This window comes from Diorhabda carinulata, chromosome 7, assembly GCF_026250575.1.
Source record: "Diorhabda carinulata isolate Delta chromosome 7, icDioCari1.1, whole genome shotgun sequence".
NCBI lineage: Eukaryota > Metazoa > Arthropoda > Insecta > Coleoptera > Chrysomelidae > Diorhabda > Diorhabda carinulata.
In genome coordinates this window covers 13656657-13683539 of record NC_079466.1, presented here as the reverse complement: position 1 = coordinate 13683539, position 26883 = coordinate 13656657, and the positions used below count along the sequence as shown (strand labels likewise).

General features: G+C 32.3%; 2 protein-coding genes across 4 annotated transcripts; one reads left to right on the top strand and one right to left on the bottom strand.

The window, feature by feature from the left end:
* On the top strand, window positions 1–24042 carry LOC130896116 (uncharacterized). 3 transcript variants are annotated; one of them, XM_057803914.1, is made up of 6 exons: window positions 1–299; window positions 8174–8435; window positions 15236–15397; window positions 18111–18373; window positions 19300–19517; window positions 23458–24042. In XM_057803914.1, exons 2-6 carry the CDS (start codon window positions 8192–8194, stop codon window positions 23612–23614), a joined length of 1044 nt encoding a protein of 347 aa, XP_057659897.1. In that variant the 5' UTR covers window positions 1–299; window positions 8174–8191; the 3' UTR covers window positions 23615–24042. The 3 variants fall into 3 exon arrangements, with proteins under 3 accessions (XP_057659897.1, XP_057659895.1, XP_057659896.1); XM_057803912.1 differs by having other exon boundaries at window positions 23443–24042; XM_057803913.1 differs by lacking the exon at window positions 1–299 and adding an exon at window positions 6451–6537 and having other exon boundaries at window positions 23443–24036.
* A 1281-nt stretch (window positions 24043–25323) lies between these two features.
* LOC130896118 (mediator of RNA polymerase II transcription subunit 11) lies at window positions 25324–26515 on the bottom strand. Its single transcript, XM_057803915.1, has 2 exons — window positions 26013–26515; window positions 25324–25954 (listed from the first exon to the last, which is right to left on the bottom strand). Exons 1-2 carry the CDS (start codon window positions 26086–26088, stop codon window positions 25602–25604), a joined length of 429 nt encoding a protein of 142 aa, XP_057659898.1. The 5' UTR covers window positions 26089–26515; the 3' UTR covers window positions 25324–25601.
* Between the last annotated feature and the right edge of the window lie 368 nt (window positions 26516–26883).

Sequence of the window (26883 nt, the reverse complement as noted above, 5' to 3'; positions counted from 1 at the left end):
TAAAAAATTATAAAATGAATCAAGTTAAAAGATTAATCCAAATTTTAATTACTAACATTTTTATTTCTATTTTATTCCACGGCGCTGGTTTTACGACGAACGACTAAACTTCGCATCAAAGCCAGTAAACAGATATAAATTATGTTACATCTCTACGAATCATTCAGGTTAAATGAGGCCGGTAGGTGGTAGTTATTAAATTGTGAACGAATGGACTAAGTTAATTTTTTTTTATTGTTTATATGAGTTTTTATATTGTGATAGTGTGTGATATAAAAATTAATTGTTACCTACTACTAGTAAGTATTATATAAATTTCACTTAACACGTGTTGCTTTATAATGTAGGTTGAAAGACTATTATAGAATTAGATTCCTTATAAATACGTTTTTATAGCAGTTTTTGGATAATTAGCCCTTATCTTTTATTAAAATTCATATCAAGGAATCAAATTATAATTTGCATGAACCATTCGACCTATATTAATTATCACTATGTCAATTAATTTGTAGGTTAAGTTAGATCTGCAACAGTTTCAAACAAAGTTCAATAACCTTTATTATTCTCATTAAATCTGCGCTTAAATAATATTCAAAAATAATTTATTAATTCAAAATGAGTATGATAATATCGTAGCTTCATATTGCATCATTCTTTTGCAAACTACCTATATCAGTGTAATACGATTATAATTTATTTAAATCTGATGTAAAAATAGTATTGAATGAATAAAAATGTTATTTAAAAGGTTTTATGAAGTAAAATTATATATAAATCTAAAATTAGCATAACCTAAACTTATTCAAAATCAACAAATCGAAATAATTAATTGGAACAATTATTTCTCTGTTGCCTGCGATTGTTCCAGGTCCGGTCTTGGAAAATTTGTGATACATTATGCAAACTGAACAATCAACATCGTTTATAGTAAATTGATATGAAAAGTCGACTTTTTACTGAACATTTTTAAAAAATATATCATCTATTTTTAGTTATAAATAAATTAGCGAAAAATTTATTATCGCACAACGACGTTTTGCAACGATTTATTTCAGCAGCTACCATCCTACAGAGAAAAAGAAAATTAGAACTTTGGAAATTTATGGAAAAATGCTTCTGACGTGTGATTATTAATCATACCAAACACAAACAACCGAGCTACGTTCATTATAACAAAACGAACTCGAAATTCAAATATAATCAAATATGACTGTATTATAACTATACAGGGTGTGTAAATATAAATCAATTGCCTTCTTAAGAAAATTCTCATCAATTTTAAATGAATTTATTGTATATATAATGCTGAAATACTAGTTTTTTTGGTTGAATCACCCTATAAATCTATTACCATTGTTGCCAATTGTACCATATACTCCTTCTAGATTAAAAATATTACGAGGGTTGCTACTTAAGTTTTGAGATATGGCAACACTGATGTGAATATGTCAAATATGATATTGCCAACGTAAATTTCGACATTTTTAATGTGAACTTACTCAGAACGTGTTGTCATACGAGTGCTATTCGAATTGTTTACAGATACTCGAAACATTTATTTTGATCAAAAAATTTTCTTCAAACGTGAACATTTTCGTGGAATAATGACTTTTGATGTGGATCGAACCAACAGCACCATCTCAAGAAGTCGTGTTTCGCTGGTTTTCCGATTTCAATCGATGTCGCACTTCGCTACATGATTAATTTCGTAAAACTCGTCCAAAATCGCTGTCGCCGATGGTCATGTAAAATACCGTGAAATTGAGGCAAAATTGCGAGTTATTTTAACGCATATACCTTCAATATCGCATGAACATTTGGCTGTCAAACAGATTTGTCGCTTCGGATACCTCATAATTTGAGAATCGCTCAAAAGAAGCTCGAATCGATAAATGCTGATAAAATTCACCCGCGGTGCTTCCAAAAGCGTCTATAAGATCGTTAGAGGTAACGAATCGTGGATATATACCATCAAGAAGGCATACCGAGTCGCACCCACATCTGCGCTGGATGTAACACGTGACAACAAAAGAACTTCCTCATCTTTTCACCAGGACAATCGCTTACCAATTTACACAGACGCAAACGGAAAGGAAAAACCCAAAACCATCGACAAAGACAACAGAGCAGTTATTACAAATACAAAGTACACACTGCACTGGACATTAACAGTTTAGAGACGGTCAGAAGCAACACCCAAACTTGCACACACACTACGGCTCACGACTTGGCATACCAAATGGGAAAACACCAACAAAGGTCGAGAAACATTCAATAAAATAAACGAGTTTGAAAGATTACAACTGCATCACTGAATTGGAGGACAACACAACTTATAACCGGTTACATGCAAGAATATTATAGACGCTTTCTTCTGAGAGAAACCGATGGGAAATGTAAAGATTGCAATCAAACTGAAGATGTAGAGCAGAAAGGCCGAGAAAAAAAAACCAAATATACCCTCCAACGAACATAGACTTGACCGACAGATACATTACTACCCGGTTAAACGAATGGGGAGAGAAAATAATTCTGTATGACAAAGCTGACATCCAAAATACACTTTTGGAGTGCGGTAGATGGGATGGGTTCGTTTGACATCTCGCTGGATGGTGGCATTATAACGGCCTTATGTCGAAAGGCGGGTGGTTTCTTTGTCCTCGGCGCACGCACACATAAGTGGGAGGGCTTGGAGGAGAGAACAAGAACAAATTCGATTCGGCTCGTAAGCAAATGGTCGCTAGCTTTTTCTGAATAACTGTATGTGTCACCAACGTTCTATTAGAGCAACGTAGAACGGTCGATTCTGAATGGTACATCAGCTTTTGTTTGCCAGAAGTGTTCGAAATCAATCTCGGGAGCCTAATCATTCCCCACCACGTCAATGCGAGCTTTCTTAAATCAGTTCAAACAAAAACGTTTTTTACCGATCATAACATCGAATTGATGGGTTATACGACGTACAATCCTTGTTTGGTACCCAATGATTTCTTCTTATTCTCGCAGATTAAAAACAAATTACTTATCTCTTGGAGAAGCGACTGTTAGTTCAAACGCATTCAAAAGTGAACTGATCTTAATGGAGTCAGTCAAAAAAAAAACATGAGACAAGTTTTAATACGGACTTGACAACTTTTTTTCAAAATAAAATGAAAACCATTCGAGATATTTCAAAAACTTTATTATTGGGTTGAAGTACATTCAAAAAGTTTATGAATGGAAATCGACTTCGTTCATATGGCCACCGCGGGCACGTTTACAACAGTTGATTCGATGGGCCCAATTTTCCGTAACTCGACCACACATTTCGGCGTTCAATGTTGGCTTTGAGATCTTGCAACGTCGTCGGCTTATTAGCATAGATCAACGGCTTGACGTAGCCACAAAGAAAAAAATCTAGAGGCGTTAAATCGCTCTAACGAGGTGGCAAATCCATTTCTTGAGATAACACGCTTAACAAACTTGTTCTTCAATAAATCGATTGTAACATGTGCTGTCCAAGTCCATATATTCTAATTCTTGTATAGTAAGATCCTTACGCAAAATTCGCCATAATCTTGGCAATGCCCAACTCTTGAGAACGCCGTGAAATTAAATCATTTGCTAAGGACGTTTCTCCCGGCAACATCAAACAACTAATATCTAGACTCAAACTTGTTACTGCCTGTCAACTAGATCGAGAATTACGACCGAACATCGGAGTTAACGCGGCCACCGACACCGAATTTCTGTATGAGGTTATGTCTACTGAATAAACTGACAGTGACAGTTCGATGTTAAGTGAAAAGGTGCGTTCAAGAACTAAAATCAAAATTTTCAAGTCCCTATTGAAAAACACTTCCAGGAATCTCCCGTGGAACTTACGAGGGAAAAAAAGGAGTCAATATGTACGATGAGGACTTGTCGTAATCATAGAGTTTGGTGGAACGTCCTACTTTGCATTCATCCTTTGATTTATCTCTAATAATAAACAATGTTTTGTATTGGTAAAAAAATATGGTAACTAGGATTTTGGTACTTTATTTTTCCATGACGTAATTAAGAATCAGCCGCTTCAATTTATCCATTTTAGATATTTCGGTAATTAGTTACGAAAATCCCTGTATTGTTATTTGATAAAATATGTGAATAAATACTAGGAGTTTCTTCAAAGTTTATTTTTAGAAACATTTCTGTTCATTTGGAAACATTATGCTAACAAAACCGACATTCAACAGAAGGAAAGAATATTTTGTGTTGGATTTTAAAATTCGTTGTGAAACGAACTAAGCTGCTTAAGCGTTTTGTTGGTTTATTCATGAGCTCCTATCCTTAGGTTACAAAAATTTGTGGTTTAATGCGAAAAAATTCGAAATCTTCCCAACAATAGTTCCAACAAAAAATCTTGAAATTAGCGAAAAGAAAAAAATTTGTTTGAAAAGAAACTTTAAAATTTACCAAAAGATCTTATCGTTTACTCGAAAGGTGTTTAAGTGAAGTGGAAAACTGTCTAAAGTTATTTTTCCTACCAAGTTTTTTATTTTTTAATTTTGTTTATCGCGTCAACAACTCGTCGAAAATTACACACGACCTATCGTTATTAAAACTACAAAGTACTTTCATAATTTTTATAAGACGCTTTATAAGTATAGTTTCAAAAAAAAAAAAAGTTTCTTGTGATTCCCTAATGTGAAAAGCCGAATCCCCGAAGGTCGGAATTTGCTTTTTGGACAGGTAATCGCTAGTTAATTTAATCAGAAACGTAACTCTCTACAAGATACGAAAATTAAAGGGGTACAAAGTAACGAGGTCAATTTACTGAGCCTCAAGACTAACTATTTAATAGGTTATCAGAGACGTCGCTACGAGGGTTGTTATTTAATTTTTAAAATAGGTAAATAAAAACATAACCTAAAAAGTGTATATATATACAGAAATTTTACTTTAGTGTATGAAATACGTGGAGAAATAATATAAAGAGGCATTTGTTACGGGTTTAGTGGTTGAGACCCCTCAATTTGAATAGAAATATCTGCAGTATAATAAACGAAATAAATGCAAACAGATTTTTTAAACATGATTAATAAATCGGGATTTAAGTTATCAACTTTTGAACTTAATAAAACATGCAATAAGAAAACCTGATTCTAGATTAGATTAGAAAGTTAATTCTTCTCGTGGAATTTTCTTCAAATGGGAAAATCATTCCCTATATTTCGCCAAATTATACTTTTCTTGTATCCAGACGACTGTTTGTTATATTAACACTCATAACACGTACAAATTCTATCAGCTTTCCACTCGGAAAAGTCATTTTTTATGGTAACTTCAACTACAAACTACAATAGAAAAGTGAGGTTAAATTTTTGACGTTCAACCACGATCAGCACGTAAAAAGTTGATTAACTTCGACATTTGACATTTGTGAACGTCTATAGCGCGTCATGTTCGTGTTCATTCCGTGCATTAAGATCAATTCGCTTTTCCATGCATTTTAACCAATTGTCGAAGCATTTTTCCCATTCCGTCAACTGCTTCTTTAGGAAGAAGAAATAATAAGGTGCCAAACGAGGATTGTACGGCGGATGAACCATCAATTCGATGTTTTGACTGTTCTAAAACGTTTTTGTTTGAACTGATGTAAGAAAGTTCGCAATGTCGTGGTGGAGAATGAGATTGGCTACGTGTGCGATCAATTTTTATTGGATTTGGTTCGTCTTTAACGTCTTTTGAAGTACCGCGAATTAATTTGCACCAATCGACTCGAGCTTTTTTTGAGCGATTGTCAAATTATACGTTTCCAAATCTTTTTGACAACCAAACGTTCTCGCAATATTGAATGTATGCGAATGGAACTGATGTCAAAGTTTGTCTCAATCACACGGTATGTCCCTAGTAGTATGTATTCTAGTACACAGCAGCCGATTTAGGATGAACTTTCACGAAATTAATTATGTAGAGAAGTGCAAACACAAATTCGGAAAACCAACCAAACCCTGTGGCTGGAGGTGGTGCTTCATCACCAAAAGTCGAAGCGAAGCTGTTGGTTTAATCTACATAGAAAGTCATAGAAAATGATCGCAATTCAATTACATTTTTTGACCAAGATGTCTCAATCTCTTATTACATCTTGATCTGCCTTACTGCTCAGTAATTACTAGATTTTGCAATTTTTCTGTTTTATTTCTTCGACTAATATGCTATGCTGGAACTAACTGGCACAAAAGCTTGCTGACCAATGATCTAAAACGTAAATTCGATTTTTTTCTTGAGATTCGTTCACTAAATTGTAGAATGATCAACTGAAGAGTTATCTATCAGCTCTAATATGACTGTACTATTTGAAAATTTCCATGTGATCCGAAAGTGATGATATCTTTTCGATTGAATTATCCAATCAGATCGGTGCTTTCAAAACTCACATATACAATAGAGATATTTCTAATCAAATTCTAATCTGATATATTATCACAAAATAAAATTGTCAACTCCATTGACAGTTCAGAATCAATGAAATCCGTCGTGTTTCCTGTACCTTTTAACGTTAAACTAATTTACGTAAGCTATTTTTCTATTTATTATTAATTTAAGAATTATTATTTCTTTAAAAAAACTCGTATTCGTATTATAAAGACCGCATTTTGTGGCTGGTCATGAATATTATAAAAAAAAAAGTGATTTATAAAGCGAAATATTGGATATTTCGTATAGATCGTCGAAAAAATATAGTGTACAACACATCCAGGTACTGAATTTTTACATACTTCGCGTAATAATATAATAATAATAAATAATAAACGGCAAAATTGAACGGAATGAAGGAATAAGACAAATAACAAAATAACAAGAAAACGAGGTACCAAAATTATAATGAAATCAATAGAAGGAGATGAGAAACAATAAAAAATTTGGTGCTATAGTCTTTTTTTATGGATCAAACAGTAATAAAATGATTAACCTAACTTAATATTGACCTAACCTAACATAACCACACCTTAACCTTACCTAACCTAACCAAAATTCAACCTAACCTAACCAAAACTTAACCTAACTTAACCAAATCTTAATCTAATCTAACCTAACCTAACTTAATCTAACCTAACCTAACTTAACCAAATCTTAACCTAACCTAACCTAACTTAATCTAACCTAACCTAACTTAACCAAATCTTAATCTAACCTAACCAAATCTTAATCTAACCTAACAAAATCCTAACCTAACCTAATCAAATCTTTACCTAATCCAACGAAATGTTAACCTAATTTGACCAAATTTTTGTTTATTTTTGTGTGGGGAGAAATCTTCATAAAGACCTAAGGGAGTAGTCCCTAGTTGCGGATGTACCCGTTGGTTTCGCGTCTCTTTCTGGATAAGCCTGAAGGGTTACTTCGCCTTTCTGAAATCCCCTCCTGAGGCCTACCACCAAGGCCCTTCTACCCGTGATTTATGTTTTTGTTTTGTATTCTGTATTTGCTTTTTTTTCTTATTGTTATTTATTTATTTGTGCGTTATTTTTGTATTTAAGGTTATATTAGGTTATGATTTGATTAGGTTAGGTTAAGTTAAATTAGGTTATGTGAGGTAGAGACTTCTAAATATGTCTTGCGGTGGGCCCAAATTAGTTCAATCGCATTAAATTTTCAATAATAGGATGGTACTCTTAAAACTATTACATATTATCAAAATAAACCGTACAGAAAATGTATATGTTATTGATGAATTGTTTCGAAAACACGGTCATGAATTCTTATAAGTACCACCCTACCATTGCAAATTTCATGCAATTGAACTTATTTGGGCCCACTGCAAGACATGCCTCACCTAACCTAACGTAACCAAATCTTAACCTAATTTAACGTAACCAAATGTCAACCTAACCTTACTTAACCAAATCCTAAGCTAACCTAACAGAATAAAAGATTTGGTTACTAACCTAAGTTTTAGGTTAGGTTAAGATTTTCTTAAGTTACCACTGGTCTTGAATGGCTAAGGAAATCCATGAAAGATAAAAAGAAAAATGTTGACAAATGACATTAGTTACAGGTTGTCAAATGGGGATGAGGATAATCGTTTTCACGTTGTATTAATCATTGCAGTATTAAAAATTCTAATCACAAAATCGAGTATCACTTTTAAATGAAAAAATATCGTGTTGCGAGCGATTGCGACAAATAAATTGACTTTTTTGTTCAGAACAACTAAACTGGAAGAATGGCCCCTCCGGGTATAGGAAATTCAATGGAAATCCGCTCAGATACGACGTCGACTGAGGGTAGAAAAAGCGATAGTAAAATTTCAGAATATCAAAAGGATATAGTCGTTTTAGATGGAGGCTTTGCTACTCAATTAAGTTGCCATGTTCAACAACCGATTGATGGAGACGTCTTGTGGAGTTCCAGGTTTCTAGCCACCGATCCTGAGGCCGTCATCGACACCCACTTGGATTTTTTAAGAGGTAAACCATTTTCAAATAGTTAATTGGTACTTAAAAGTAATTCAAACCTCGTATTACGTTATGTAAATCAAGTTTTTCTTTTTACAAAGTTGTACATGAAATATTTTTACTCACAATATTCCCAATAGGGGGTCAATAATAGAGGGTGTCTCACATGTAATGTCAGTTTCTAATGATCCTATAGTCTATTCTAATCATTCCGATTTTAGGTCTGCTCTGATTGAAAATTAGTGTCTTTTTATTTATTTATTATTTTTACCACCATACTAAATAAGTTTTGCAGACTTCACCTCTAGCTGGTTGCCAATGTAAAGCTTCTTTCCCTTATTACTACCACTGCTTCCGTTGACACCGTTTGAAATGCTCTACAGTTTCCAACAGCTAGTTTTCTTTGAATTTTCTTAATCATGTTGCTGTACTTCTAGAATCCGAGTGCATTAGACCAACCACGGAGCTGCAAATAACATGATTGAGCGAGTTTTAGATTAACAGAATTGAGGTTTGACATTTAGCGTCTTAAAGTCGTCGATGATACCTCAACTTTTTTGCAGGTGTTATTTTCAAAGAAGTTCCCTGGTCTATGCAGATTCTAATCTCTAGTTGAGGACTATGTCACGATAGGGGTTTCAGAGGATTGAACCTAAGATGGATCCTTGTGGTACTTCAAGTGTAATTTGCACGTGATATTGCCGTCCAATCAAGAGCTCTATTATAAACGTAGCTTTCACCAAACGTTATATATTTTCGAACTCGCCCTTGATAAGCTGGCGGATCATAAGCCTCAATGATTCATCAGCAAACTTTGCTTTCAACTCTTCCTAAGTAAAAAGGGGTATATCGTTTTCCGCAATACTTAATGGGTCCCGAATTATGTTGTAGGCTCTGGGAAACAGTTTATTTGCTTCTTCAATCATATATGTAAGCGTTTTCGTAGTGGTGTTCAGGTCCAGACGATGATACGAAGTTTTCGGAAATATATTAGAGTTAGTATACTTTGACGTTTAATTTTGCCACAATCCCACCAAGAACACACTCATAATCTAGCTGGCAAAGACTTCGTTCCAATATATATACAAATAAACAACAAAATTTTGTGATATCTTTAAAAAAAAACGTAAAATTCATCAATTTTAAAATTCAATATTCAAATAAACGTTTGATACAAATATTACTATCTAAATATAGAATTTTGAAATTGATAAATCTTATATTATTTTTAAAAATATTACAAAATTTAGCACACCGCGACTCTTATCAATAGCCTGACGATGAATACATGAGAATTAGAAAGCTCGAAAATATATTAGAATTAGTACACTTTGGTGTATATATTTATATAAATTGGAACGAAATCGTAGCCAGCTAGATTAAGAGTATTTTCGTAGTGGGATTGTGGCAAAATTCAATACCAAAGTGTACTAACTCCAATATATATCCGAGCTTTCGAATACTTATGTATTCATCCATTGTAATTGACAATAATTTCAGTCTCAGACGGTGAATACATAATTTTTTTCGAAAGCTGGGTAATATATTAGAATTAGTACACTTTGGTGTATATATTTATATAAATTGAAACGAAATCGTAGCCAGCTAGATTAAGAGTATTTTCGTAGTGGGATTGTGGCAAAATTTAATACCAAAGTGTACTAACTCCAATATATATCCGAGCTTTCTAATACTTATGTATTCATCCATTGTAATTGACCATAATTTCAGTCTCAGACGGTGAATACATAATTTTTTTCGAAAGCTGGGTAATATATTAGAATTAGTACACTTTGGTGTATATATTTATATAAATTGAAACGAAATCGTAGCCAGCTAGATTAAGAGTATTTTCGTAGTGGGATTGTGGCAAAATTTAATACCAAAGTGTACTAACTCCAATATATATCCGAGCTTTCTAATACTTATGTATTCATCCATTGTAATTGACCATAATTTCAGTCTCAGACGGTGAATACATAATTTTTTTCGAAAGCTGGGTAATATATTAGAATTAGTACACTTTGGTGTATATATTTATATAAATTGGAACGAAATCGTAGCCAGCTAGATTAAGAGTATTTTCGTAGTGGGATTGTGGCAAAATTCAATACCAAAGTGTACTAACTCCAATATATATCCGAGCTTTCGAATACTTATGTATTCATCCATTGTAATTGACAATAATTTCAGTCTCAGACGGTGAATACATAATTTTTTTCGAAAGCTGGGTAATATATTAGAATTAGTACACTTTGGTGTATATATTTATATAAATTGGAACGAAATCGTAGCCAGCTAGATTAAGAGTATTTTCGTAGTGGGATTGTGGCAAAATTTAATACCAAAGTGTACTAACTCCAATATATATCCGAGCTTTCTAATACTTATGTATTCATCCATTGTAATTGACCATAATTTCAGTCTCAGACGGTGAATACATAATTTTTTTCGAAAGCTGGGTAATATATTAGAATTAGTACACTTTGGTGTATATATTTATATAAATTGAAACGAAATCGTAGCCAGCTAGATTAAGAGTATTTTCGTAGTGGGATTGTGGCAAAATTTAATACCAAAGTGTACTAACTCCAATATACATCCGAGCTTTCTAATACTTATGTATTCATCCATTGTAATTGACCATAATTTCAGTCTCAGACGGTGAATACATAATTTTTTTCGAAAACTGGGTAATATATTAGAATTAGTACACTTTGGTGTATATATTTATATAAATTGAAACGAAATCGTAGCCAGCTAGATTAAGAGTATTTTCGTAGTGGGATTGTGGCAAAATTTAATACCAAAGTGTACTAACTCCAATATATATCCGAGCTTTCTAATACTTATGTATTCATCCATTGTAATTGACCATAATTTCAGTCTCAGACGGTGAATACATAATTTTTTTCGAAAGCTGGGTAATATATTAGAATTAGTATACTTTGGTGTATATATTTATATAAATTGAAACGAAATCGTAGCCAGCTAGATTAAGAGTATTTTCGTAGTGGGATTGTGGCAAAATTTAATACCAAAGTGTACTAACTCCAATATATATCCGAGCTTTCTAATACTTATGTATTCATCCATTGTAATTGACCATAATTTCAGTCTCAGACGGTGAATACATAATTTTTTTCGAAAGCTGGGTAATATATTAGAATTAGTATACTTTGGTGTATATATTTATATAAATTGAAACGAAATCGTAGCCAGCTAGATTAAGAGTATTTTCGTAGTGGGATTGTGGCAAAATTTAATACCAAAGTGTACTAACTCCAATATATATCCGAGCTTTCGAATATTTATGTATTCATCCAATGTAATTGACCATAATTTCAGTCTCAGACGGTGAATAAATAAGTATTAGAAAGCTCGGAAGGTGTTTTTTCATAAACGAAAATTTATACTCAATATTTTCGTGACACAAATCGATTTGATTCATATAAAACAAACTCCCCGTTGTTTCTGCCATCGTTAAATCCTTTTTACCACATCCGGTTTCGCGTTATTGCTCTCTAGGTATGCGATTGTCGAACAAACAATTCGAGTGGTCGTTTTAAAATCCAATTTGTAACAATTTAATCAACTCCTAACTGCCACACTGAAACAAAGTTGAAAAACGAAAACAAGTAACTTAATAAAATTTACGTTTCGTGTTTAGCTAAACTCAACACGTCGTTATATCGAGTAACTTGTAAAATCCCCCGAAAAACGTCCGACTATAGTGTTACACGTGAAAAACGATCCGCAACTGATCCAGGAATTTAATTTCAATTTTATATATGTCTTTTAACCCCAAGAATACGCGGAAATAACAGAAACTTCAGAGGTTATAAGTGGGTGAAATATTATCCTGTTCGGAAAGGAATGTCTACGTGTGGGACGGAATAAATATACACTGTAAACATGATTAAACTACTAGATTTAAAGTGGTGGCGTAGGATTGTACTCCATTTGAAATTCTCTAACTAAATTTGTAAATTTTCTCTACAATATATACAAAGGTTGTATGAAAACTTCCCCTAAAGTCCACCGATGCTATAACTTTCCGAATAACAGGCGCTGGGGTTTAGATCTGATGAAAACGATGACCGATTTGTTACGAACTGCGTAACAACCTGGGGCTGAAAAAATGTATACAAATTTTTCATAATATAAGAATATAACCACCCATAGATTTACCAGTTGAAATGGTAGGAGTCCGTCAAACTGTAGAGTTTCGAGAGAGACAGAACCAAGTTCTGCGATCTCTTTCTATAACCTACGATCACCCACGTTAGTCTGAGAAGACTGAAGCAGTTCTTGGAGACGTTCAACTCGACGCATAATAAAATGCTTAGTTACCAAGTAAATTGGTATTTTCGGAACTGTCTTACTCTTCAGGACGATTTAAACTCAACAATATTCTAAATTAAGAGAATTCTCCCCCACACCGACCGGTGTGTGCGGCTGTAAGACCCACTGATACCATTTTTCTTCAAGTTAAACCTCTTTGAGGACATCGACCAAACTGTTGCGTTTCTTCATCTGTGAGGTTATTTCCACGTTCTCAGCTACGACGTTATCTTTTTTCGTGATCATACCCACGACCCAAAAAAAGTGTCCATCAACAAAAAAAATTATCAAGTCAATTGATGATTTTATAAATTTCTTTCTATTAAAGTTAGTTGAGAGTTACCTACAAATTCTGAGGGTAATTAACGAAAATAAAGACTTGCCGGATTTTAACAACATTTTTTAATTTATTGAAAGAAACCGGATTTAAATTCAATAAAGAAAAACGAGAAACGGACAGTTTACTATTAAAAAAAGCAAAAATAATTAATAAAAAAGAAAAATTTAGTACCTGCATGAAACATGGGTAAAAATGGACATATTGAGGATAATTTTCAATTGAATGTGTTCCGTATTTTGACCATACACTTTATATCTATTCCAAAATTTATAATTCAAATTATTAAACCGCAAATTATTCATTAAGCGCGGAGTACGGTCCTGTTACTTGCTCGGCTTTGGCGTTTGCAACCCTGATCACGTGCATTATGCGTGAATATGTTTTAGTTTACTATTTTTCTTCGATAAATAAACTTTATATCAAATGTTTGGACTTGATTGGAAAAAAATAAAAATAGTTATTGAAAAAAAGTCCAATTCCTTTTCACACAACTCTCGTAATACATTTTTCCTATAAACAGGAAAATCTGTTTATATGGTTTACCGATCTAATTTCATCTAAATAATGAAAATTCGCCCCGACGAATTCATTTTGTAACGAATTGCCTTGTATAGATTGTCGTCTCTCTTCGTAATGCACTTTTCCATAATTCAAATGTGGTGCAGCTCGGCTACGGTCCCGTTCATTCCATAACCACTTTTTTTTAACTACACTTGTGTGTCGGGCAACGTATCTATTTTACATATTTATATATTTTCTTTTTTTTTTTTTCAAAATCCCTAATTTTAAATTCGTCGGAACTATGTTTTTGATTCATTGCAGTATTTTAAACAATTGCTGCATCATTTCCACGCCGAACCAATTCCGCAACACACATTTGGCGAATTTTTATTTGCGGAATCGATTTCCTTCAGTTGATTAAAACGTCACTCATCCAAAGGAAAGTGTCTTACCACCTTCCGCGTTGGAGGTTCAACAAGATTCGTACTTATATATATTTCCACAACAAATCTTCCACAAAGTTTGATAGATAAATTTATCCCCGATACTTTCGTCTTCAAACCTTGGCATTCCCTGCGCGAACAACTTCAACCCCAAAACTTCCAGCTGAGATTTTGGGGAGAGACGTTCTCATTAAGGCACTCGGTGAAATATTCGGACAGTAACACCGTTTATGTCAATACTGACATAATACCCATTCCAAGCCGTCTAAGTAACCTTCAATTCCGCCATGTGAATCGTACAATCGAATCAAACAAATCCGCTATCAAGGAAACTCTTTCAACCCTTTCGTTCGCCAATAAATGGCCTAGGACCGCAAAGCATAAGAAAAAACCTAATTATCCACCCTTTAGGCTGCTAGCAACATCATACGAAGACCTCCCCAAAAACTACCATAACTTAGATAATTCTCTCACACTCCACCTCGTCGGTGTTGCAGATTTTCTGCGGTTTTCCTGTAACCTGGTGAACCGGCTCACTGGCCAAATGGCCAACCACTTCTCTATCACCCGCTTCCTATCAAATAATAAACGAAAAAAATACTGAACCTGGAGGGAACCGTTTTTGGCTGGAGTTTTCTTTTCTTTTTCTTCGAACCACGTTTGGTCGTTCGTTTTTTCAACCTGAAGCAGCCCTGCAGAGGATCGACTACTATGTCAGAGCCTACTCCAATAAACCTTTTTCTTTATAAAACTTCCTCATCCCATCCAAATATAAACAACGAATCTCTCCCTCTTATCTCTAAAGATACCATACATCCGTATCCAGCATTCAGTCCGGACTTTGCACTGTCAGAATTACTATTTATGGTGAATGAATTTGTATCCAAAGGAGATATTGAAAATCGCGACAATTTTTTCCGTCCAATTCAAAGAATGGGCTTACCAAAGTCGTTAAGAGACATAGGAAACCAGGATTATCTATGAAACACCCTCTATATGAATAAAAGTGTGCAATTCATCTTTTTCTTTCCATGTTTAGTAACTGAATAGTAAAATAAAGCTTCTAAAATTTAAAGTTACGCCTTCGTCGTCAATTTATTTTTTCATATTTGATCTGTTCAATTAATCCCATTGACGTCGTCCACATTGTTATAAATAATTGGATTTTTCGTTTCACTTTATAGCCGGTGCCAATTTAATAATAACGAATACCTACCAAGCGGACGTTAACCTATTTGAGAAACATTTAAATATTACAAAAGAAGAGGGTTATAATCTTATTAAGCAATCTGTGCAATACGCAAAAACCGCAGTCGAGAGATACCTCGAGGAATATCCCAATGCTAGTGAGTATATTACATTATATCTACAAAATTATTTTAAACCTATTGTCATCAACGTTCATTTCAAAATTATCAACGGTAAAAACAATAAAATTCAATTCAAATAACTATTAAGATGAAACGACAAAAGACGATATAGAAACTAGAGTTCGACCATTGGAAAAAAGTTACAGAAAATTCTGAACTCATTGTTTTAGTCAAAAAAAAATGACAATAAACAAAGTCATCAAGTCTAACGTATGGATGCGAGTGCTGTCAACTGACAGATAGACATGAGGAAAGAATAGATGCTGTGGAAATGGACTAATTGAGAAGATCGTGCAGGATATCCAGAACGAAGCATATACGAACTGAACAAGTCGAGTACACACGACTTCAAAGAGAATACAGACCAAACAACTGCTCTGGTACAGACGGACGATGAAGATAAAGCAGAATAGGTGGCCGAAGAAACCACTGATGTATCAACCGCAGTGTAGAAGAAGACGAGGAAGATCTTTGAGGACCTGAAACAAAGGAATTGAATATACCATCAAATACAGAGCTATCTATCAACAGGAAAACTGAGTATCGGTATAGAAGAAGACGAGGAAGATCCTCGAGGACCTGGAAGGAAGGGATTTGAACAAAATATGAAAGACTGAGCTATCCATCATCAGGGAAACTTTGTATCAGCTTAGAAGAAGACGAGGAAGACCCTCAAGGACCTGGAAGGAAGGGATTTGAACATATCATGAAAGACACAGCTAACCATCATCAAGGAAACTCTGTATCAGTCTAGAAGAAGACGAGGAAGATCTTTGAGGACCTGAAACAAAGGAATTGAATATACCATCGAATACAGAGCTATCTATCAACAGGAAAACTGAGTATCGGTATAGAAGAAGACGAGGAAAATCCTCAAGGACCTGGAAGGAAGGGATTTGAACAAAATATGAAAGACAGAGCTATCCATCATCAGGGAAAATTTGTATCAGTCTAGAAGAAGACGAGGAAGACCCTCAAGGACCTGGAAGGAAGGGATTTGAACATATCATGAAAGACACAGCTAACCATCATCAAGGAAACTCTGTATCAGTCTAGAAGAAGACGAGGAAGATCTTTGAGGACCTGAAACAAAGGAATTGAATATACCATCGAATACAGAGCTATCTATCAACAGGAAAACTGAGTATCGGTATAGAAGAAGACGAGGAAAATCCTCAAGGACCTGGAAGGAAGGGATTTGAACAAAATATGAAAGACAGAGCTATCCATCATCAGGGAAAATTTGTATCAGTCTAGAAGAAGACGAGGAAGACCCTCAAGGACCTGGAAGGAAGGGATTTGAACATATCATGAAAGACACAGCTAACCATCATCAAGGAAACTCTGTATCAGTCTAGAAGAAGACGAGGAAGATCTTTGAGGACCTGAAACAAAGGAATTGAATATACCATCAAATACAGAGCTATCTATCAACAGGAAAACTGAGTATCGGTATAGAAGAAGACGAGGAAGATCCTCGAGGACCTGGAAGGAAGGGATTTGAACAAAATATGAAAGACAGAGCTATCCATCATCAGGGAAAATTTGTATCAGTCTAGAAGAAGACGAGGAAGACCCTCAAGGACCTGGAAGGAAGGGATTTGAACATATCATGAAAGACACAGCTAACCATCATCAAGGAAACTCTGTATCAGTCTAGAAGAAGACGAGGGAGATCTTTGAGGACCTGAAACAAAGGAATTGAATATACCATCGAATACAGAGCTATCTATCAACAGGAAAACTGAGTATCGGTATAGAAGAAGACGAGGAAGATCCTCGAGGACCTGGAAGGAAGGGATTTGAACAAAATATGAAAGACAGAGCTATCCATCATCAGGGAAAATTTGTATCAGTCTAGAAGAAGACGAGGAAGACCCTCAAGGACCTGGAAGGAAGGGATTTGAACATATCATGAAAGACACAGCTAACCATCATCAAGGAAACTCTGTATCAGTCTAGAAGAAGACGAGGAAGATCTTTGAGGACCTGAAACAAAGGAATTGAATATACCATCAAATACAGAGCTATCTATCAACAGGAAAACTGAGTATCGGTATAGAAGAAGACGAGGAAGATCCTCGAGGACCTGGAAGGAAGGGATTTGAACAAAATATGAAAGACAGAGCTATCCATCATCAGGGAAAATTTGTATCAGTCTAGAAGAAGACGAGGAAGACCCTCAAGGACCTGGAAGGAAGGGATTTGAACATATCATGAAAGACACAGCTAACCATCATCAAGGAAACTCTGTATCAGTCTAGAAGAAGACGAGGAAGATCTTTGAGGACCTGAAACAAAGGAATTGAATATACCATCAAATACAGAGCTATCTATCAACAGGAAAACTGAGTATCGGTATAGAAGAAGACGAGGAAGATCCTCGAGGACCTGGAAGGAAGGGATTTGAACAAAATATGAAGACAGAGCTATCCATCATCAGGGAAACTGTGTATCTGTGTTTTAATTGAGTATTAGGTTGTTGTGATGTATAAGGGTGCAATTCCCGTTCTTCTACATTTTAATAGAAAGCGTCATCCATTATATTCCCCCTTCTCTAACTACTCCTAGTACTTTCATGGATATATTCGTCATATGGGCACTTGAAAACTTGCCGGGATATCCAGGGAAATTTTTTTTTCTTGTGGAGTTGTTTGGTTTATCGAAAATAATGGTTTTGTTGATTTAGGGGAGCCTCTAATAGTGGGATCGGTGGGTCCGTATGGAGCATCTCTTCACGACGGTTCCGAATATACGGGGTCGTACGCAAAAACAGTTTCAGCTGAACAAATGAAAGAATGGCATTTACCACGCATGAGGGCGTTGGTAGAAGGTGGAGTTGATTTATTTGCTATCGAGACAATTCCGAATTGCAAAGAAGCCGAAATGTTGGTGACGTTATTGAAAGAAGAATTTCCTAATATCAAAGCTTGGCTCGCGTTTAGTGTAGCGGTAAGTATTTCCCTTGTTATATTGATTTCAAATTAATTGAAAATTTTCAAAATATATCGTTTAACTTTTGTTTTATATCGACGTAACCATTTAAAAGGTGATTATTTCACTAAATGCAAAATAATTTGATTTACAGTGTACAACGAGTACTCATTTGAGACTTTGGAGTTATTAAATATCGGATTAAATCGATAAATAATTATATTTTTAATTAAAAAAAATTCGGGGTTGTTGTTGAAATTTAATTAAAATTTTGCTCACCCTATAACAATGATACAACATAATTTATACCGTTAAAATCATCAACAACAACGATACAAATATTAACAAACAAAAATACAAAAAAAAATAATTACATTCCGTATCATACGATGGGCAATAATTTTTGGAAATTTATAAAAAAGAATTTAACGATAAATTCAAGTTGTTCCATTCAGAACCGCGTGTACAGATTCTTTGGAACCATCCACGCAACTTCCTTTGAGACGTGACTTAATATTGGGACACAGAAAAATCGCGATGGACAAAATCGGAATTATAAGATGGCTTATAGTTCCAAAACTATTTGGCGTTCAATGAGGAATCGGCTGACGCCATTTTGTGGTACTAATGTGGAAATACGCGTATCGTTAAGCCTTCCAGGAAACCATTTTTTGTTACTAATGGGGGAACACGCGTATCGTTAACCTTCCCACGACGTCATTTTGTATTACTAATGGGGGAACATGCGTATCGTTAACCTTCCCACGACGCCATTTTGTGGTACTAATGGGGGAACGCGGGTATCGTCAACTTTTTCAGGACGCCATGTTCCTTAATGTGTATCGCCTTCTACTGTTACAACTTGAAACTGCTGTCACACATTCCAACACGCGTTTTCTGTACTAACCTGTACCCATATCTAGTTATATTCTTGGTAATTTCAGCAAGATGGTAAATCTACGGCGTTCGGTGAAGATTTCAAAAAAGTAGCTCGCCATTGTTTCGATTTGAATCCCGAACAATTAGTTGCCGTAGGGATAAATTGCACCGCCCCACGACTGATCGAGCCTTTACTAACCGGAATAAATGACGATCGAAAAGATAACCCCAGACCGTTGATTGTCTATCCAAATAGCGGGGAAAATTATGTCGTTGAATTAGGGTATGTATAAAAGTGGTGAAGTCAACGATAGAAATGTAATTTAGTAAAACTGTTGTTTCGGTAATTCATTTTTTAAATCTATGAGGGTCGTTTTTATAACCGTGACAAGTGACCTTTGTTCGACATCGACCTACTTTGACTTTAGAAATACTATAATATTGATAATTATTATATTAGTTAACATTTTATAATAAATTTTGGGTTTCCATTGATTTTAAAAATACTTTAACTTCAATTCTCAAATTCTAGTTTATATTTTCTTTAATTTTCAAATAATTACAATTTCTAGTTCGTTAGGTTAGGTCATTGACTTTAAAAATACTATAATTTTAATCTAATTTTAGTTGTAGTTGATATTTTTTCCATTTTTTAATATTTTTTTATCTTTGACTTTAGAAATACTATAATTTCAATCCTCATATTGTAGTTAATCCATTTGACATTAGTTTTCCTCTTCATTGACTCTAAAAATACTATAATTTCGATCATTCTCGACGTCCAGTTAATATTTTTTTGATTTTTTTACATTTTCTATTGTTTTTTTATCTTTGACTTTAGAAATACTATAATTTCAATTCTCATATTGTAGTTAATCCATTTGACATTAGTTTTCCTCTTCATTGACTCTAAAAATACTATAATTTCGATCATTCTCGACGTCCAGTTAATATTTTTTTGATTTTTTTTTACATTTTCTAATGTTTTTTTTTATCTTTGTCTTTAGAAATACTATAATTTCAATTCTCATATTGTAGTTAATCCATTTGACATTAGTTTTCCTCTTCATTGACTCTAAAAATACTTTAATTTCGATCATTCTCGACATCTAGTTAATATTTTTTTGATTTTTTTACATTTTCTATTGTTTCTTTTATCTTTGACTTTAGAAATACTATAATTTCAATTCTCATATTGTAGTTAATCCATTTGACATTAGTTTTCCTCTTCATTGACTCTAAAAATACTATAATTTCGATCATTCTCGACATCTAGTTAATATTTTTTTGATTTTTTTACATTTTCTAATGTTTTTTTTTTATCTTTGTCTTTAGAAATACTATAATTTCAATTCTCATATTGTAGTTAATCCATTTGACATTAGTTTTCCTCTTCATTGACTCTAAAAATACTATAATTTCGATCATTCTCGACGTCCAGTTAATATTTTTTTGATTTTTTTACATTTTCTAATGTTTTTTTTTTATCTTTGTCTTTAGAAATACTATAATTTCAATTCTCATATTGTAGTTAATCCATTTGACATTAGTTTTCCTCTTCATTGACTCTAAAAATACTTTAATTTCGATCATTCTCGACATCTAGTTAATATTTTTTTGATTTTTTTACATTTTCTATTGTTTCTTTTATCTTTGACTTTAGAAATACTATAATTTCAATTCTCATATTGTAGTTAATCCATTTGACATTAGTTTTCCTCTTCATTGACTCTAAAAATACTATAATTTCGATCATTCTCGACATCTAGTTAATATTTTTTTGATTTTTTTACATTTTCTATTGTTTCTTTTATCTTTGACTTTAGAAATACTATAATTTCAATTCTCATATTGTAGTTAATCCATTTGACATTAGTTTTCCTCTTCATTGACTCTAAAAATACTATAATTTCGATCATTCTCGACGTCCAGTTAATATTTTTTTGATTTTTTTTTACATTTTCTAATGTTTTTTTTATCTTTGTCTTTAGAAATACTATAATTTCAATTCTCATATTGTAATTAATCCATTTGACATTAGTTTTCCTCTTCATTGACTCTAAAAATACTATAATTTCGATCATTCTCGACATCTAGTTAATATTTTTTTGATTTTTTTACATTTACTATTGTTTCTTTTATCTTTGACTTTAGAAATACTATAATTTCAATTCTCATATGGTAGTTAATCCATTTGACATTAGTTTTCCTCTTCATTGACTCTAAAAATACTATAATTTCAATCATTTTCGAGATCAAGTTAATATTTGTTTTGATTTTTTTCCATTTTTAATGTTTTTTTTATCTTTGACTTTAGAAATACTATAATTTCAATTCTCATATGGTAGTTAATCCATTTGACATTAGTTTTCCTCTTCATTGACTCTAAAAATACTATAATTTCGATCATTCTCGACATCTAGTTAATATTTTTTTGATTTTTTTACATTTTCTATTGTTTCTTTTATCTTTGACTTTAGAAATACTATAATTTCAATTCTCATATTGTAGTTAATCCATTTGACATTAGTTTTCCTCTTCATTGACTCTAAAAATACTACAATTTCGATCATTCTCGACATCTAGTTAATATTTTTTTGATTTTTTTACATTTTCTATTGTTTCTTTTATCTTTGACTTTAGAAATACTATAATTTCAATTCTCATATGGTAGTTAATCCATTTGACATTAGTTTTCCTCTTCATTGACTCTAAAAATACTATAATTTCAATCATTTTCGAGATCAAGTTAATATTTGTTTTGATTTTTTTCCATTTTTAATGTTTTTTTTATCTTTGACTTTAGAAATACTATAATTTCAATTCTCATATGGTAGTTAATCCATTTGACATTAGTTTTCCTCTTCATTGACTCTAAAAATACTATAATTTCGATCATTCTCGACATCTAGTTAATATTTTTTTGATTTTTTTACATTTTCTATTGTTTCTTTTATCTTTGACTTTAGAAATACTATAATTTCAATTCTCATATTGTAGTTAATCCATTTGACATTAGTTTTCCTCTTCATTGACTCTAAAAATACTACAATTTCGATCATTCTCGACATCTAGTTAATATTTTTTTGATTTTTTTACATTTTCTATTGTTTCTTTTATCTTTGACTTTAGAAATACTATAATTTCAATTCTCATATTGTAGTTAATCCATTTGACATTAGTTTTCCTCTTCATTGACTCTAAAAATACTATAATTTCGATCATTCTCGACGTCCAGTTAATATTTTTTTGATTTTTTTTTACATTTTCTAATGTTTTTTTTATCTTTGTCTTTAGAAATACTATAATTTCAATTCTCATATTGTAATTAATCCATTTGACATTAGTTTTCCTCTTCATTGACTCTAAAAATACTATAATTTCGATCATTCTCGACATCTAGTTAATATTTTTTTGATTTTTTTACATTTACTATTGTTTCTTTTATCTTTGACTTTAGAAATACTATAATTTCAATTCTCATATGGTAGTTAATCCATTTGACATTAGTTTTCCTCTTCATTGACTCTAAAAATACTATAATTTCGATCATTCTCGACATCTAGTTAATATTTTTTTGATTTTTTTACATTTACTATTGTTTCTTTTATCTTTGACTTTAGAAATACTATAATTTCAATTCTCATATGGTAGTTAATCCATTTGACATTAGTTTTCCTCTTCATTGACTCTAAAAATACTATAATTTCAATCATTTTCGAGATCAAGTTAATATTTGTTTTGATTTTTTTCCATTTTTAATGTTTTTTTTATCTTTGACTTTAGAAATACTATAATTCCGATTAATCTCAAGTTCTAGGGAATATTTTTTTACTTTTAATTGTTTTCATTGACTTTACAAATACTATAAATCCAATTCCCCATCCAGTCAATCTTTTCAACCTTTGTTTTCTTTTTCGTTGATTTTAAAAATACTATCATTCCAATTTTCCAATTTTCATATTCTAGTTGATATTTCCATTAATTTTCAGTTATTCTTAATTCTAGTCAATATTCATTTACATCTATTTGTTCTCATTGACTTTAGAAATACTATAATTTCAATTAATCTCAAGTTGTAGGGAATTTTTTTTTCACTTTTAATTGTTTTCATTGACTTTAGAAATACTATAATTTTATTTCCTATCAGCATACTCGAAACTAAAATGTGTGATATAAAATATTAATAATAATGATACTATTTGAAGAACTGATGCTTCCAGTTGGATCAACAGAGATAAATGCGAGCCAGTGGAAACATACATTCAAAAATGGTTGGATCTAGGGGTAACTTGGGTGGGAGGCTGTTGCCGGACGTACGCAACAGACGTATCAAGGATAAAACAAGAAGTACAACTGTGGAAAGAGAAACAACAATAAACAATCCCTCAATTAAATATTTTTATTGTTCTATTACATACACGAATTATTAATTAAAAGTACTGTGGATAATTTAAATCCCTCTAATTAGGTTAATACAGATTAAATTAATATTTAATAATTATTTGATTTTATAAAACTAAATTATTCATGTGGAATCGTACAAATAAATTTGAATTATTTTTAATCAAATTCGGTTGTTGTTTACTTTTTGTATGAATGGGAACGTTGAAAATATTTAGGGAAATTGTTATTTATTCAGTTAGGTATATATACAAGGAGATTTTGTATAAAATGTGTCATTTTTATAAATTTTTTGTTCTCGTTGTCTATAAAAGTATATGTAATAACTATTTATATGAACAACATTATAAAAAAAAATCCCCAATATGTACCAGGTACATATCATTAAATATGTTACTGAAAAATTTCTGTTTTTATTATTAAAACCCTTTTACCTAATTCAATTCGCCCTTGATCAATATTTTACCAATTAACTTGATTATTAAAAGGCAATCAAGACAGTTTCTACATTTTAATAATAGATGGTGTAGTAGTAGTTCAAAGGAACATTTTATAACAAGGTTCAAAAAAGGCTACCGGTTAGGTACAAACTCCAATACATTTAAAATCATTTTTCTTTCATGTATATTTCTTGTCTTTTTTCCGGAGGAAAAACCATAAAAGAACGAAAAACCATCAGCGGTTGTAGTAGTAGTTCAAATGAATGTTTCATAATGTGGTTGAAAAAAACCTACCGGTTAGGTCCCAACTCTAATACCACTTAAATCAATGAAAATAATTTTTATTACATTGGTGTAGATCAATGTAACTGTGAAAATATTCTATTTTCAGTAATTTAAATGAAAGTGAATAAGGAGTATTTAGTATAGAAACATTTTATATTGCTGCGGTACAGGCAAGATGAACATCGGAGAAGGCGTTTCCAGGAACTCTTTATGCAGCCTCGCAGAACGGATGGAGATAGAGAAACCCCAATTTTATACATGGTTCATTAAGAAGTTCATTCTTCATGTTAAAAAAATCCAACAATATAACTCTCATTAAACTCCCCAGTCATCTTATAGATTTGCTACAGCCACTAGACACATGTGTTTTTATCGCCGGTTAAGACATTCTGTGTAAATGTAAACATTGGTTTAATTTAGTGTGCACTGCTTAAAATAAACCTAAGTGTCAAATGTTTACAATTAGCCCATTTCCCAATATGTAGTATGTATGGCACAACTGATAAATGTTTACAATTACCCCAAAGGTGTGGGGTAAATGTAAACATATACATTTTTTTTTAATTTTGGTTTTTTACTAATTTTTTTATTTTTTGTATTTTTGCTGAGTGTATCATAAATTGAAGATGTCAGTTATGATGCCATGGTTTCAGATCCAAAAAAGTCTTATAACAAACTTTTACCATAAAGATAAAAAAGAAAAAAAAGTAACTTACGCTTACGTTTACCCCACTCGAACTTAACTGAAATAAAGTTCACTTTTTCCCTTGCAAATCGTATATAATGGTCAAAAATGATAAAAAACTGAATTCAGATTAAAAAAAATGAGAGTCCTGTTAAAAATCAATATTTAACATTGAAAAAACTGTAAGAAACTATTGTGAAGAGCTGCAATTTTGCTAGAAGAGGAAAGTATGTCAGTACTTATCTTTAATCACCGTCAAGACAAAAAATACCCAATTTGACCAATATGCATCAATATTTTTAATAAAATTAAAATCTCCAAACGACAATCATGGAAATTATGAGCACCTGAACAAAGAAAGCTGCAATATCTCTCTAAAAGAAATTTGTGTAACAAATTTCCTGGAAAAATTAATATTCAACCACATCTCAATTCTTCTGGAGCAAAATATAATGTGAAAAAATCTTCATTCACTGATAACTAATATTAACAGTCAGGTACCACTGTGTATAAAATATTAACGTCAATATTCACTGTTAACACTGCACAATTACTAAGTTGAAGCTCCTGAAGGTACGTTTTGCCCTGCAACTGTAGATGTAACATTTGTAGGACCAATTATGCTTCTTTGTGATGTTCTACCTTGTAAATGTTTAATTTTATATCTTTCTAATTCGTTTACTCTCGATCTGGCGTGTTCAAGTCTGTGCCACGCCATTTGTAAAACTTTTTGAGAAGCATATCCAGACCCTTCATGAGGTTGTCCTGTTGAAACTTGAGTTAAATAGTTTATTTGGTCTGTTAACTTATTTTCCACGGCACTTAGTGTTTTTAAGAACATTTGAGTGTGATTTTCCGCTTGTTTCAAACTTGATTTTTCTTTGCCTAGTTCGACGAAAACTTGCCCTGTAAATAGGTAAATGTGATATCAAATAATGAAAATTGATTATGGGATTTTCTTTACCTGCACTATGAAGACAAGTTATTATATCTTTTTCTATTGAATCTAGCACTTGAATTCTTTCCATTGGAGCAGTCATCTTATAAATAAATACTTTTTTTTCGGTGTATAAAAATAAAATGAAATGGAAACTCTTCTTTTTTATAAGTCAAATAGCAATTTTTTATACGAAAATGTGATAATAAAAATCGTATTTAAAACGGTAATCTTTGAACTAAACACGAAGTTCTAAATAATGTACGCTTTTCACGTAAAAATACAATGGAAAAAATGGAGAAAACAAAATCAGTTTGAAAATGTTCCATTTTTTGTCATAATTCTTATAGGAAAAGATGGCGTCGTTCTTTTAGGCATTCCATCTCGTCATTTTGTATTATCAGTTTTCGCAGGTTTTTCTCTACAATATCAGAGTAAATAATACAATAACACTAATATTTAAATATATAAATTAAAATATTAGTTTAAGTTTGTCGAAGGTTTTTTTATATTTGCCGAACGCTCTTACTATTCCTTTTCGTAAATTTGACGTTACTGCCAAATATTCTGTAGTTATTTATTATTTTTATTACCAGTTCTCCGCAGGTTTTTTCCCAATACCAGAGTAGATAATACAAAAAACTACTATTTAATTGTATAAATTAAAATAATACCAAATGTAGTCTAATTTTGTGAAAAGTTTTTTCTCCAATATGTTGAACGCTCCCACTATTCTTTTGTAAATCTGACATTGCTGTCAAATATTTTAATTAGAAATTAATTAATTATTTTTTATTACCAGTTTTTACAACTTTTTCTTCAATACCTGAGTACGTAAGACACAAAATTATTATTTAATCATATAAATTATAATATTACCAAGAGTAGTTGAACTTTG

Coding starts and splice junctions, on each gene's coding strand:
- LOC130896116 (XM_057803912.1), top strand. CDS start 8,192: ATGGCCCCTCCGGGTATAGGAAATTCAATGGAAATCCGCTCAGATACG. Junction 8,436..15,235: donor CCACTTGGATTTTTTAAGAG/GTAAACCATTTT, acceptor TTCACTTTATAG/CCGGTGCCAATTTAATAATA. Junction 15,398..18,110: donor CGAGGAATATCCCAATGCTA/GTGAGTATATTA, acceptor TTGTTGATTTAG/GGGAGCCTCTAATAGTGGGA.
- LOC130896118 (XM_057803915.1), bottom strand. CDS start 26,088: ATGACTGCTCCAATGGAAAGAATTCAAGTGCTAGATTCAATAGAAAAA. Junction 25,955..26,012: donor AACTTGTCTTCATAGTGCAG/GTAAAGAAAATC, acceptor ACCTATTTACAG/GGCAAGTTTTCGTCGAACTA.